The sequence below is a fragment of the Nerophis ophidion genome, linkage group LG04 (assembly GCF_033978795.1).
Source record: "Nerophis ophidion isolate RoL-2023_Sa linkage group LG04, RoL_Noph_v1.0, whole genome shotgun sequence".
NCBI classification, from domain to species: Eukaryota; Metazoa; Chordata; class Actinopteri; order Syngnathiformes; family Syngnathidae; genus Nerophis; species Nerophis ophidion.
This window is the reverse complement of record NC_084614.1, coordinates 80,525,286-80,541,338: the sequence shown is the minus strand read 5'-3', so window position 1 is coordinate 80,541,338 and position 16,053 is coordinate 80,525,286. Positions and strand designations below refer to the sequence as shown.

General features: G+C 43.1%; 1 protein-coding gene across 1 annotated transcript; it reads left to right on the top strand.

Moving 5' to 3' along the window:
• The first annotated feature begins 382 nt into the window (after positions 1-382).
• Positions 383-16,053, top strand: LOC133552011 (clathrin interactor 1-like). Its single transcript, XM_061899246.1, has 12 exons — positions 383-538; positions 6,506-6,610; positions 8,460-8,556; positions 8,642-8,750; positions 8,823-8,996; positions 9,067-9,235; positions 9,298-9,514; positions 9,592-9,673; positions 9,734-9,793; positions 9,869-10,164; positions 12,261-12,447; positions 12,543-16,053. Exons 1-12 carry the CDS (start codon positions 498-500, stop codon positions 12,833-12,835), a joined length of 1,830 nt encoding a protein of 609 aa, XP_061755230.1. The 5' UTR covers positions 383-497; the 3' UTR covers positions 12,836-16,053.

Genomic DNA, 16,053 nt, shown 5'->3' with positions numbered 1-16,053 from the left:
CTTTCACAGTATCATGTTAGACCCGCTCGACATCCATTGCTTTCGGTCCCCTAGAGGGGTGGGGGTTGCCCACATCTGAGGTCCTCTCCAAGGTTTCTCATAGTCAGCATTGTCACTGGCGTCCCACTGGATGTGAATTCTCCCTGCCCACTGGGTGTGAGTTTTCCTTGCCCTTTTGTGGGTTCTTCCGAGGATGTTGTAGTCGTAATGATTTGTGCAGTCCTTTGAGACATTTGTGATTTGGGGCTATATAAATAAACATTGATTGATTCATTGATTGATTTAAGAATTACACACCTTGCCAACTTCACTGCTTTGGGGTTTTGTACAACGCGAGAGGCTGAGACCGGCAATTACCTACGTCACTGTGACGTCACGTTGACGTTCCCGTAGCAACTGGGCCGTGGGGGGGAGAAAGCTGGGACTGTAGCTAGCGGGCGTGTTTGCGACTGTGCGTGTGCCGGGCGGACGCGTCGTGGAGCTTCCATGAGGAGAAGATGCTGAACATGTGGAAAGTTCGAGAGCTGGTGGACAAGGCGTGAGTAGTCGAGGCTAAGCTATGCTAAGCTAACCGGCGTGACGTCATAGCCGCCGTTAACATTGTTATTATTATTATAACCTTGCTGTAAAACGTGCCACTTCTTAGTGAACAGCGCGTCTTTAAATACGTCGAGTGTCATCATTTTTTGTATACTAGTGCCGTATATTGTGGCTTAGCTGGCTTGAAATGCTTTTTGTCATCCCTATTCAGAGTTAAAGCTAGCCAGGTAGCTAACTGTACTAGCATAGCTTAGCATAGCTTAGCTTAGCTTAGCATAGTTTAGCATAGCATAAACCGTTATCTGCAGCATCACGCCCATGTTTGCGCCCGTGCATGTGGAAATATGTGTGAAACACGCAAAACATTCACAAATTGTGCATTTTTGCGTGTTCTCCACAATGTCCTCACTAATCCCCGACGCTCCAAACAAGGCCCTCTTTTCCCCCCCATCACACAAAAGAGCTTGTAGTTAGATTAGACTAGACTTCCTTTATATTGTCATTCAATACTTTGCAGTACAAATAAGAACGAAATTTCGTTGCATTAGCTCTTGGTAGTGCAGGATTTAAAAAAAAGCAATAAGGTGCATATATAAATAAATAGATTACTGTAAAGATAAATATATTGCGGCTTATTAGTGATTCCCAAAGACCAAAAAAAGTCTGCGGGCTATAGAGCGTTTTCATTTCGGGCTCCAGTACTCTGGAATGCCCTCCCGGTAACAGTTCGAGATGCCACCTCAGTAGAAGCATTTAAGTCTTACCTTAAAACTAATTTGTATACTCTAGCCCAGTGGTGCCCACACTTTTTCTGCAGGCGAGCTACTTTTCAATTGACCAACTCGAGGGGATCTACCTCATTTATATATATCATTTATATTTATTTATTTATGAAAGAGACATTTTTGTAAACAAGTTAAATGTGTTTAATGATAATACAAGCATGTGTAACACATATAGATGTCTTTCTTTCACAAAGACAAGAATATAAGTTGGTGTATTACCTGATTCTGATGACTTGCATTGATTGGAATCAGACAGTAATGATGACAACGCCCACATTTTCAAATGGAGGAGAACAAAAGTTGTCCTTTCTGTACAATACCACATGAAAGTGGTTGGTTTTTGGCATCTAATTTACAAGAAAAACATTGGCGGCGAATTCCGTAGCTTGCTTGATTGACATTCACGGTACCGGAGGGTCTTGTGAGATGACGCTGGCTGCTGCAAGATCATTATTATGAAAATATGACCGAGAGGAAGGCGAGAAACACTTTTTATTTCAACAGACTCTCGCGCCGTACCTTCCGTCAAAACTCTAAAGGCCGACTGCACATTTCCTATCTTCACAATAAAAGCCCTGCTTCATGCTGCCTGCGCTAATTAAATACAGAGTCTCGGAAAACTGGCGTGCACAAGCGATCCCTCAGAAAGCTGTCGTGCACATCACTTGTGCACGCCAGCTTTCCGAGACTCTTATTTTGTTAGCGCAGGCAGCATGAAGCAGGGCTTTTATTGTGAAGATAGGAAATGTGCAGTCGGCCTTTAGAGTTTTGACGGAAGGGACGGCGCGAAAGTCTGTTGAAATAAAAAGTGTTTCTCGCCTTCCTCTCTGTCATTTTTTCATAATAATGAACTGGCAGCAGCCAGCGTCATCTCACAAGACCCTCGGGTGCCGTGAATGTCAATCAAGCAAGCTACGGAATTTGCCGCCGATGTTTTTCTTGTAAAGTGTATGGAAGCTGGATGAATTAGATGCCAAAAACCAACCACTTTCATGTGGTATTGTACAGAAAGGACAACTTTTTTTCTCCTCCATTTGAAAATGTGGGCGTTATCATCATTACTGTCTGATTCCAATCAATGCAAGTCATCAGAATCAGGTAATACACCAACTTATATTCTTGTCTTTGTGAAAGAAAGACATCAATATGTGTTACACATGCTTGTATTATCATTAAACACATTTAACTTGTTTACAAAAATGTCTCTTTCATAAATAAATAAATATAAATGATATATATAAATGAGGAATATCCCCTCGAGTTGGTCAATTGAAAAGTAGCTCGCCTGCAGAAAAAGTGTGGGCACCCCTGCTCTAGCCTTTAAATAGACTCCCTTTTTAGACCAGTTGATCTGCCGTTTCTTTTCTTTTTTCTCCAATGTCCCACTCTCCCTTGTGGAGGGGGTCCGGTCCGATCCGGTGGCCATGTACTGCTCGCCTGTGTATCGGCTGGGGACATCTCTGCGCTGCTGATCCGCCTCCGCTTGGGATGTTTTCCTGCTGGCTCCGCTGTGAACGGGACTCTCGCTGCTGTGTCGGATCCGCTTTGGACTGGCATGTCGCGACTGTGTGGATCCATTATGGATTGAACTTTCACAGTATCATGTTAGACCCGCTCGACATCCATTGCTTTCCTCCTCTCCAAGGTTCTCATAGTCATCATGGTCACCGACGTCCCACTGGGTGTGAATTTTCCTTGCCCTTATGTGGGCCTACCGAGGATGTCGTAGTGGTTTGTGCAGCCCTTTGAGACACTAGTGATTTAGGGCTATATAAGTAAACATTGATTGATTGATTGATTGATTGATTTTGCATATGCATCCAGGTTTATGGATGTACAAACCCCGTTTCCATATGAGTTGGGAAATTGTGTTAAACAGGATATGATTTCCAAATTATTATCAACCCATATTCAGTTGAATATACTACAAAGACGACGTATTTGATGTCCAAACGGATAAAAAAAAATTTTTTTTGCAAATCATTAACTTTAGAATTTGATGCCAGCAACACGTTACAAAGAAGTTGGGAAAGGTGGCAATACATATGGATAAAGTTGAGGAATGCTCATCAATCGCTTATTTGGAACATCCCACAGGTGTGCAGGCTAATTGGGAACAGGTGGGTGCCATGATTGGGTATAAAAGCAGCTTCCATGAAATGCTAAGTAATTCACAAACAAGGATGGGGTGAAGGTCAACAATTTGTAAGCAAATTGTCGAACAGCTTCAGAACAACATTTCTCGTCAAATTTTTCGTAAAATCATCAAAAGGTTCAGAGAATCTGGAGAAATCACTGCACGTAAGCGATGATATTACGGACCTTTATTCCCTCAGGTGGTACTGCATCGAAAACCGACATCAGTGTGTAAAGGATATCACCACATGGGCTCAGGAACACTTCATAAAACCATTGTCAGTAACTACAGGTGGTCGCTACATCTGTAAGTTCAAGTTAAAACTCTACTATGGTAAGCAAAACCCATTCATCAACAACACCTAGAAACGCCGCTGGCTTCGCTGGGCCTGAGCTCATCTAAGATGGACTGATGCAAAGTTGAAAAGTGTTCTGTGGTCTGACAAGTCCACATTTCAAATTATATTTGGAAACTATGGACGTGGTGTCCTCCGGAACAAAGAGGAAAATAACCATCCGGATTGTTTTAGGCGGGAAGTTCGAAAGCCAGCATCTGTGATGGTATGGGGGTGCATTAGTGCCCAAGGCATGGGTAACTTACACATCTGTGAAGGCACCATTAATGCTGAATGGTCCATACAGGTTTTGGAGCAACATATGTTGTCATTCAAGCAACGTTATCATGGACGCCCCTGTTTTTTTCAGCAAGACAATGCCAAGCCACGTGTTACAACAGCGTGGCTTCGTAGTAAAAGAGTGCGAGTTCTTTCCTGGCTCGCCTTCAGTCCAGACCTGTCTCCCATCAAAAATTTGTGGCGCATTATGAAGCATAAAACAGAACAGCGGAGACCCCGGACTGTTGAAGGACTGAAGCTCTACATAAAACAAGAATGGGAAAGAATTCCACTTTCAAAGCTTCAACAATTAGTTTCCTCAGTTCCCAAACGTTTATTGAGTGTTGTTAAAAGAAAAGGTGATGTGACACAGTGGTGAACATGCCCTTTCCCAACTACTTTGGCACGTGTTGCAGCCATGAAATTCTAAGTTAATTATTATTTGCAAAAGAACATAAAGGTTATGAGTTTGAACATCAAATATGTTGTCTTTGGAGTGCATTCAACGGAATATGGGTTGAAAAGGATTTGCAAATCATTGTATTCTGTTTATATTTACATCTAACACAGTTTCCCAACTCATTTGGAAACGGGGTTTGTATGTTGTCTTTTTTATTCCAGCGAGTTAATCCATTTTGGGGGGAGTTGAGGGGATAATTTAAAGGCCTCCTGAAAGCCACTACTACCGACCACGCAGTCTGATAGTTTATATATCAATGATGAAATATCAACATTGCAACACATGCCAATACGTCCAGTTTAGTTTACTAAATTGCAATTTTAAATTTCCCGCGAGGTATCCTGTTGAAAACACCGCGGAATGATGACGCTTATGTTGACGGGTGCTTGTGACGTTATTGGTTGGAACGGACTTTTCAGCACAGCACCACACACGGCTAAAAGTTTTCTCTTTTCATCGCATAATTACACGGTATTTTGGACATCAGTGTTGCTGAATCTTTTGCATTCTGTTCAATTAATAATGGAGACGTCAAAGAAGAATGCTGTTGGTGGAAAGCGGTGGATTGCAGCTGCCTTTAGCAACCGAAACACGGCCGGTGTTTCTTTGTTTGTTGTGAAGTTTTAACACAGTGCGGTCAAGCGAACATGTTTCTCTACGTCAACCAGAAAGTTTTTGGATGGGAAAATTGTGATGTTAAGTCGGCTCTAACCGGAGACTTGAGTAGAATATGCAACCTCATCCTGCAGCTGTGATCTTGGCTCCTCTGCTTCTCTCAGAGACACTGGCGTTCACTGCAGCCATTTGGCTTTCAGGTATGATTTTATAATCTCACTAAAACACTATTAACACAATAAGCAGATAGGGGATTTTCCAGAATTATCCTAGTAAATGTGTCTAATTACATCTGAAACGCTCCCACTGGAGCTGTCACCTTTTCTTTTTTCTTTTTTTTTTAGTGCTTCATTCTAACTTTCCTCATCCATGAATCTTTCATCCTCGCCCAAATTAATGGGGAAATCGTCGCTTTCTCGGTCCGAATAGCTCTTGCTGCTGGAGGCTATGATTATAAACTATGTGAGGAGCCCTACAACCCGTGACGTCACGCACACATCGTCTGCTACTTCCGGTAAAGGCAAGGCTTTTTTATTAGCGACCAAAAGTTGCAAACTTTATCGTCGATGTTCTCTACTAAATCCTTTCAGCAAAAATATGGCGATATCGCAAAATGATCAAGTAAGACACATAGAATGGACCTGCTATCCCCATTTAAATAAGAACATTTCATTTCAGTAGGCCTTTAATTATGATGCGTTCAAGGGTCTTACGGCCTGAGGGAAGCAGCTGTTACAGAACCTGGAGGTTCTGCTTCGGAGGCTGTGGAACCTCTTCCTAGAGTCCAGCAGTGAAAACAGTCCTTGGTTGGGGTGGGAGGAGTCTTTGCAGACTTTCTGAGCCCTGGTCAGGCAGCGGCTTTTCGCGATCTCCTGGATAGGAGGAAGAGAAGTCCTGATAATCTTTTCCGCCATTCTTTACCACTCTCTGGAGAGACTTCCAGTCTGAGGCATTGCAGGCTCCAGTCCAGACAGAGATGTTGTTGGTCAGCAGGCTCTTTATAGTGCCTCTGTAGAATGGGGGGAAGGGAGCTGTGCTTTTTTCATCCGACGCAAAAAGTGCATGCGCTGCTGAGCTCTTTTTACAAGAGCTCCGGTGTGTAGGGACCAGGTTATATTGTCAGTGATCTGCAGCCCCAGGAACTTAGCAAAGAAGTTAGCAAACCAACCCAACAGGACATAGAAGGACTTTAGCAGGCTCACCTGTAACACATTCCTTGCAGACAATAATATATAATGTAACAATGTAACTAATATAAGAATGTAGATGAAGTGTGTGTGTGTGTACAGGCATGCTCCTTTAAATTGCTTCTCTTGCAGACATTTAATTGTGTTTATGTGTGTGTGCACCACCAGCACCAATGTGGTGATGAACTACTCTGATATCGAGTCCAAGGTGAGAGAGGCCACCAATGACGACCCCTGGGGACCCTCTGGTCAGCTGATGGGAGACATAGCCAGGTGCGTAAGGTCCATTTACAAACTTTGTTGGCTCTTGAACGAGGTTCCTAAACCGAAAAGTTACGTGCAGAGAAGGGTTGGGGGATATGGCTTTTTTTTCAATATCTCGATATTTTTAGCCCATATCGCGATATACGATATATATCTCGATATTTCGATCACTATCTTATTTTGTGACAAGATTCTTCTTTAATTGCAATAATCAACCTATTTTTAATGTATCATTAGATTTTTCTGTTCAAATAAAGCCAATAAGGACATTTTGTTGAAAAGTATTGAAATACATTTTTGGTACCGGTACCAAAATATTGGTTTTGGGACAACCCAAGTGAAAACACACACTTGCTCTGCAACTTCAGAAATGATGATGTACGTTAAAGGGGAACATTATCACAATTTCAAAAGGGTTAAAAACAATAAAAAGCACTTCCCAGTGGCTTGTTGTATTTTTTGAAGTTTTTGTCTAAATTTTACCGGTCCCAGAATATCCCTAAATAAAGCTTTAAAGTGCCTCATTTTCGCTATCTTCGAAACCACTATCAATTTCCCTGTGACGTCATACAGGGCTGCCAATACAAACAACATGGCGGTTACCACAGCAAGATACAGCGACATTAGCTCGGATTCAGACTCGGATTTCAGCGGCTTAAGCGATTCAACAGATTACGCATGTATTGAAACAGATGGTCGGAGTATGGAGGCAGATAGCGAAAACGAAATTGAAGAAGAAACTTAAGCTATTGAGCGAATAGCTATTGACGCTATTCGGCCATAGCGTGGGTGTACCTAATGAAGTGGCCCATAGCATGGCTGGCTTATTAGCATCGGCGGTAAAATGTGCGGACACAACGATCAGGACTTTCGCATCTTGTGACACTGGAGCAACTTGAATCCGTCGATTGGTAAGTGTTTGTTTCGCATTAAATGTGGGTAATTAGTTTCAAATGTACATACAGCTAGCGTAAATAGCATGTGACCATCAATTAGCGTAGCATGTTAGCATCGATTAGTTGGCAGTCATGCCGTGACCAAATATGTGTGATTAGCACATAAGTCAACAACATCAACAAAACTCACCTTCATTTATAGGGACGGCGTGGCGCAGTGGGAGAGTGGACGTGCGCAACCCGAGGGGCCCTGGTTCAAATCCCACCTAGTACCAACCTCGTCATGTCCGTTGTGTCCTGAGCAAGACACTTCACCCTTGCTCCTGGTGGGTGCTGGTTGGCGCCTTGCATGGCAGCTCCCTCCATCAGTGTGTGAATGGGTAAATGTGGAAGTAGTGTCAGAGCGCTTTGAGTACCTTGAAGGTAGAAAAGCGCTATACAAGTACAACCCATTTATCATTTATTTATTTAATGGTTGCAAATGCATCTGCAGGTTATCCATACATCTCTGTGCCATGTCTGTCTTAGCATCGCCGGTCAAATGTGAAGACACTCTGGTACATTCAATGGGGGTCTGGCGGCAGATTTCTTGCCAGTGGTGCAACTTGAATCCCTCCCTGTTAGTGTTGTTACACCCTCCGACAACCCACCCACGAGGCATGATGTCTCCAAGGTTCCAAAAAATAGTCGAAACAACGGAAAATAACAGAGCTGAGACCCGGTGTTTGTAATGTGAAAATTAATATGGCGGGTGTGTTACCTCGGTGACGTCATCGCTAAAAGATCGATAAATAGAAAGGCGTTTAATTTGCCAAAATTCACCCATTTCGAGTTCGGAAATCGGTTAAAAAAAGACATGGTCTTTTTTTCTGCAACATCAAGGTATATATTGACACTTGCATAGGTTTGGTGATAATGTTCCCCTTTAAAGAAAAGTGTCCATGTCACCTGAATGTGAGCAGATCCACCTTCATGTACGAGCAGTTCCCCGAGGTGATGAACATGCTGTGGACGAGGATGCTGAAAGACAACAAGAAGAACTGGCGGCGCGTCTACAAGGTGCGGCCATTTCATTAGGAACACCGCCCGATGAGATCCGGCCGCTGGATGACGGGACCGTTTTGCTCTTGTTGTGACGCGCCAGGCGTTGCTGCTGCTGGCCTACCTGATCAGGAACGGGTCCGAGAGAGTGGTGACCAGCGCGAGAGAACACATCTACGACCTGAGATCTTTGGAGAACTACCACTTCCTCGGTGAGTCTCTGCCCGCTTCCCGTCGGGAGGGGAACACCGGCAAGAAACCCGCTCACTCCAAACTGTGCACAGACGAGAACGGTAAAGACCAAGGCATCAACGTGCGGCAGAAGGTGAAGGAGATGGTGGAGTTCGTCCAGGATGACGACCGACTCCGGGAGGAGCGGAAGAAGGCCAAGAAGAACAAGGACAAATACATCGGCGTGTCCTCCGACAGCATGGGGGGAGTAGGAAGCTTCAAGAACTGTGAGTATGCGTCTCCTCCATCGCCCATCGCCGCCTCATGGCGTCTTCTCGTGTGTGTCCCCAACCACAGCCACGGAGGCGGAGCGCAACAAGTGGGACGAGGACTGGGACAAGAGCCGGGCGGCGTTCCCCTTCAGCGAGAAGCTGGGCGAGATCAGCGAGAAGATCGGCAGCACCATCGACGACACGCTCAGCAAGTTCCGCAAGAAGGAGCGAGACGAGTCCCCCGACAGGATCAGGTAAGCGCATTTGTCCCGTGCTGGCTCCGAGTCCTACGTGTCGTTTCCTGTGGTTGCCGTAGCGACAACGAGGAGGACAGGGCGTCCAGAAACGGTCGCCAGGACGCCCTGGAGTTTAAAGACGAGGAGGAGACGGTGACGACCAAGAGCATCCAGATCACGCAGGCCACGGAGACCACCACAACTACCACACGCAAGCGCAGCGGCGGCACCGCCACCAAGACTTTGGACCTTGGCGCCGCCGCCCATTACACCGGAGACAGGAGCGCTGAGGAAGAGGTACTCGCCGCTCGCTCGCTCTTTTCCCTTCCCCTAAGTTGCCTTTAACCCCGCCCTCTCTCTGGTCCTTCCTCAAGTCATCCGCGAGGAAGTCGCCCGGCGGCGGTCTGGCCGACCTGCTGGTCATCGATCCGTCGTCCAACCAGGGCTCTTCAGCAGGTAACAACACAAAGAGAGTGTCTTCTGGCGAAGTGTGTGACCGTGTGCACGCGTCGCCAGGTGGAAGCGCCGACCTCATCGACGCCTTCGCCGACTTCTCGTCGCCAGCAGCGTCGGCCAGTAAAGACTTTTCTTGACTCGTATGATTCTTTAACGTAACTTTTCACTAACTCCTGACGTCTGTCACGTGACTAGCTGCGGCGCCGGCCAATGGCATCGCTGAATTTGGAGACTGGAGCGCCTTCTCCAACCCCCCGCCTTCATCAAGCTCCGCCTCCTCCCAGCCGGTCGCCAACCTGTTTGGCAGCATCCAGTCGGCCGCTGGCTCCAAGCCTGCCCCTGTCCCTCCCTCGGCTGAGCTCTTTGACCTGATGGGCGGAGTCAACCCGCCGTTGAGCAACGCCGCGCTGAGCGCCTCTCAGAGTTTGACCTTCACTGTGGGCGGGGCATCTGTTGCTATGTCGACCATGCCGCTGTCTCGCTCCCAGCAGGTGAGTCCTCTCGTGTTTGAACTTCTAGGCCGGTGGTGTCCAATGTGCGTCCCGGGGTCCATTTGCGGCCCGCAGCATGTTGTCAGAAAAAAAAACGTGACTATGTAAGGAAAGATAAAAAAACTAGGAATATGCAACAAAAAACTAAACATTTTCAAACTAATAACAATATTATACTTAGTCACTTACAGCAGTGGTCCCCAACCTTTTTGTATCCGCGGACCGGTCAACGCTTAATAATTTGTCCCGCGGCCCGGGGGGGGGGTGTCCTTTTTTTTTTTTTTTTTTTTTCTTTGTCATGAAAAAGGGACATTTTTGTCATGAAAAATGGAGGTTTTTGTGGTTGGTGCACTAATTGTAAGTGTATATTGTGTTTTTTATGTTGATTTAATAAAACATTTTTTTTTTTTTTTAGTAAAAATTAATAAAAAATTATTCTGCGGCCCGGTACCAATCGGGCCTCGGCCCGGTGGTTGGGGACCACTAACTTACAGCACAAAGTTGTCTATAAATATTTATATCTGTTTTTAGCTTCTTTTTTTTTTCATTATCAAAATGACCCCCTTGAAAAAGAGCAAAAATTCAAAATGAAGGTAAAGTAAGTTTTATTTGTATTGCTCTTCTCACAGAGCGAGCTCGCAAAGTGCTTCACAACAGAGACATTGCAAGTAAAATTATAAAAATATTTATATGAACTAAAAGGAAAACGGAATATTACAGGAATGAGAAAAAGCTAAAACGTTCCAATTAATAATATATTAATATTGTGTGTGTGTGTGTGTGTGTGTGTGTGTGTGTGTGTGTGTGTGTGTGTGTGTGTGTGTGTGTGTGTGTGTATATATGTGTGACTATGTGTGTGTGTATGTATGTATATATATATATATCAATATATATATATATATATATTTTTTTTTTTTTTTAAGAAAATAAAAAATATCAAAATGGCCCCAACGTACTTCGACTTTTCAATATGCGGCCCTTGGTGGAAATAGGTTCAGACACCTCTAATCTAAAATATTAGAAGCTTTCAAAATTAAAATTAAATTGATTAAATATGTAAACAAAGTGGGGCTTCACGGTGGCAGAGGGGTTAGTGCGTCTGCCTCACAATACGAAGGTCCTGCAGTCCTGGGTTCAAATCCAGGCTCGGGATCTTTCTGTGTGGAGTTTGCATGTTCTCCCCGTGAATGCGTGGGTTCCCTCCGGGTACTCCGGCTTCCTCCCACTTCCAAAGACATGCACCTGGGGATAGGTTGATTGGCAACACTAAATGGGCCCTAGTGTGTGAATGTTGTCTGTCTATCTGTGTTGGCCCTGCGATGAGGTGGCGACTTGTCCAGGGTGTACCCCGCCTTCCGCCCGATTGTAGCTGAGATAGGCGCCAGCGCCCCCCGCGACCCCGAAAGGGAATAAGCGGTAGAAAATGGATGGATGGATGTAAACAAAGTTGTGTTAATTAAACAAATATAAATAATAATATTATGTTACCAGTAGGTTAATAAGTTTGAAAAATTATAACAATAATAAACACTTTTAAATGTGTGACTGAGCATAATATTTTTGGACGGACAAAATTGTGCTATTATTTTTATTGGTATTATTATTATTTTATTTGACAGTATGGGCCCGCAGCCTATTTTCGGGAAAAAATAACAGTAAAAATAAAAAAATATAATAAAGAGCAAAAAATATAAATGTAAATAAAGTACATTTTTATTTGTATTATACTTATTCACAGAGAGAGTGCTTCACATGGTTAAAATATAAATGCGACAATCAAAACGAGCATACAGCATGATGCCACAAGAGAGAAAATGATAAATATGATAAATATATTTATATGAAATAAAATGAAAATGGAATATTACAGGAATGAGAAAAAGCTGAAATGTTCCAATTAATAATAATATACTTGGTCACCTATAACACAGAGCTGGTTTTCTTTGAATATTTTTATATATAGCCTTTATATATATTTTTTTTACAAAATTGAAACATATCAAATGGCCCCTGCATACTTTCACTTTTCAAAAAAAGTGGAAAAAGTTTGGACACCCCTGTTCTATGCTGTAAAACTTCAACGGGTTTCCCCTCAGAGTTTGGGAGGTGTCGCGTGTCAGCAGCTGCCCGCCGGGCTTAAGCAACAGGTCGGGATGGGGGGTCCGGGGTCTTTGGGGTCCACCTGGTCCGACCCGTCGGTCAACATCAGCCTGGACTTCTTATCATCCAGCCACCCTCCCACCAAGTCCCAGGCCACGCTCAACAACATCCTCCAGCCACAAGGTAACGTGTCCCGGGTGTTGCTAGGCAACCAGCTGCTAGCTTCTAGGCCTCCGGCAGAGTGGCGACTCCTCCCTTCCCGTTGTGCGTCTTTGCAGGAGCGCCTCCCGTCGCCCTGATGGCCCAGAACTTTGGGGGACTCAACCTCAGCTCGCCGCCGCATGTGACCCCCCTCGGACCGCTGGCCGGTCACGTGACCACGGCCATGACCTCGGGGGCCGTCGGAATGGGCACGTTTCCGCTTCACGCCGGCATGATGGGAATGAACATGAGCATGAATATGGGCGTGTCTGCTCCCGCCATGATGGGCGGGGTGAACGGCGTGGGAACGCCGGGGATTCTTCCTGCCAAACAAGATGCCTTTTCTAGCTTTGGCAATTTCGGAAAATGAACAAGTGTGTGTGCGTGCGTGTGTCTGCAGTCAGGACTTGCATGTATCTCTGGTGGGGGACCATAATGGTGGGTACCAGTCCTTGTTCCAGAACCACATTTGACTCCACATCGCCCAGGAGGACTTCACCAACATGAGCTTCAAATGCCGCTCCATCACGAACACGTCTTGAGTATTTTCTGAACGGCTGCTGCTCCCACTCGGACGTGTTCAGACTTTTCTACAAACACTTTGCCGGTCTCCCTCCTCTCTGTGGACTCGGCAGAACCACACAGACAACATGCACCAGGGAAGAACGTGGACGTCCCGATGTGGATCAGCGACTAGGGCTGGGAATCTACGGGCCACGAACCATTCGATACGATTCCTGGAGTAATGTTCCAATTCAGATTCTGGTCTCAATTTAACACAGTTTGATTATTTTCTCTATTTGAATTAGATTTTTGAAAATAATGAATTGATTTAGGATCGAGATGAATAAGAATCGTGCTTCGGATGGGAATATTTTATTTTTTTGTGTGTGTGGTGCACTCAAAAACATCGACATTAAGGTTGTGAATCTTTGGGAACGTAACAAATCGGTCCGTTTTCTCGTGGGTGATGATTTGATTTTGAGTCGATTCTCGATTTAACGTGACCTTCAATTTAATAAAAAAATAAAAAATTATTTGAAGTAGATTTTTGAAAATAACAAATTGATTTAGAATCGGGATGACTAAGAATCGCAATTCGGACAAGAATTTTTTTTTTTTTGTGCCCCCCTACTGTTAGTACGCGGATGTTGCACTCAAAAATATCGACATTTAGGGTGTGAATCTTGGGCCCGTAACAAGTCGGTCCGTTTTCCGATTCTCCATTTAATCCGATTGTCAATTTAATTAAAACAAAAAATTATTTGTTTAAATTTGATTTTTCTAAATAATTGATTTAGAATCTTGATGGATAAGAATCGGTAGTCGATTTTTTTTTTTTTGTGCCCCCTACTGTTAGTACGCGTATGTTGCATACCAAAATATCGACATTTAGGGTGTGAATCTTGGGCCCGTAACAAGTCGGTCCGTTTTCCGATTCTCCATTTAATCCGATTGTCAATTTAATTAAAAAAAAAATGTATTTGTTTAAAGTCGATTTTTCTAAATAATAGATTGATTTAGAATCTTGATGGAGAAGAATCGGGAGTCAATTTTTTTTTTTTTTTGTGCACTACTACTGTTAGTACGCGGATGTTGCACTCAAAAACATCGACATTAAGGGTGTGGATGTTTGGGAACGTAACAAGTCGGTCCGTTTTCTCGGAGGTGATGATTTGATTCAGAGTCGATTCTCCATTGAATCCGATTATCAATTTAATAATAATAATTAAAAATTTAAAAAACGTGTTTCTTTGTTTGAATTTCCATCCGTCCATCTTCTTCCGCTTATCCGAGGTTGGGTCGCGGGGGCAGCAGCCTAAGCAGGGAAGCCCAGACTTCCCTCTCCCCAGCCACTTCGTCCAGCTCTTCCCGGGGGATCCCGAGGCGTATAACAAATTGATTTAGGATCAGGATGACCAAGAATGGCGATTTGGACGGGAGTTGATTTATTTAATTTTTTTTTTGTGCATCCCTACTGTCAGTACCTGGATTTTGCACTTAAAATCATAGACATTAATTAAGGGTGTGGGTCTTTGGGCACCTAACAAGTCGGTCCGTTTTCTCGGGGGTGATGATTTGATTCCGAGTCGATTCTCCATTTAATCCGATTATCAGTTTAATAATAATAATAATTTAAAAAAAGGTGTTTCTTTGTTTGAATTCGATTTTTCTAAATAATAAATTGATTTAGAATCGTGATGAATATGAATCGCGATTAGGATGGGAGGCGGTTTTTTTTAAATTTTGTACTCAAAAACAGACATTAGGAGTGGGAATCTTTGCACACCTGACAAGTCGGTTCATTACTGTATGATCCGATTCCTGGGTTGCCGATTTGATTCAGAATCGATTCTCAATTTAGCATGATTTTTTATATATTTTTTTTATTTTTCAAAATTACTTGTCATCAATTTAATTGGATATTTGGATATAGTACATTGATTTAGAATCAGAATACATAAGAATTGGGATTTGGATGTGAATCGGTATTTTTTTTTAATCATTATTATTATTTGTGCACCCCTACTGTCAGTAGCCAAATGTTGCACTCAAAAACATAGACTTTAGTAGTGGAAATCTTTAAGTACCTAACGTTACGATTCGATTCATGGGGTTCCGATTTGATTCAGAATCGATTTCAATTCAACATTGTTTTCAATATATATTTTTGTATTTTTCAAAATGTGTTCATCATTTAATTAGATTTATAAAAGTAGTAAATTGATTTAGAGTCAGGATAAATAACAATCGTGATTTTTTTTGTGCACCCCTATTGTCAAAACCCGGATGTTGCACTCAAAAACAGACAAACTGGGGTGTGAATATTTTGGGCACTTAACGATTCGGTCCGATTACCATTTCTTAGGTGACTATTTGATCGAGAATTGATTCGCAATTCAACACGATTCTCGATTTAAATAAATTTTTGCAATTATTATTTAATATAATTGTAATGAAACTTTTTCAAAACGGGCTAGAAATGCTCCTTCCGGTTGCACAAATATGGCTATTTTTAATCGATTTTTGAAAATTATAGATTAAGAATCGTGATTCAGATGTAAATCGATTTTTTTTTTTTGACAGATGGACCCAGAGGTTGTGTATAAGTGTGCATGAGTGTGTGTATTAAAGTGTATGTGTGTAGACGTGCACACAACTAAGCAGAGCTTGTTGTCACTCTTGAGAGACAATGTGCTCCAAATGACCAAATCTTTATTTTGTTACTCTCAAAAGAATGACTCCATAGATTTTAGTTTCGTATTAATTTACTTCTCTTCATACAAGAGCGCTACTGATTACATTGTTCAGTTGACACAATCATGTTTTTTTTTGTAATTGTACATTTTCTGTAGTTTGTCCCTCCGTTGTATTAAATTATAACAATAAGGAGTCAGTATTGTTTATTTGTGACTCATGAACGGCCTTCTTTCATCTCCGTAATATCGATAAAATTTGCTCCATTTTGTCCACTAGTGACGCCGAGATCATTACCCATGCGTTTGTTACGCCTCGTCTCGATTACTGTAACGTATTATTTTCGGGTCTCCCCATGTCTAGCATTAAAAGATTACAGTTGGTACAAAA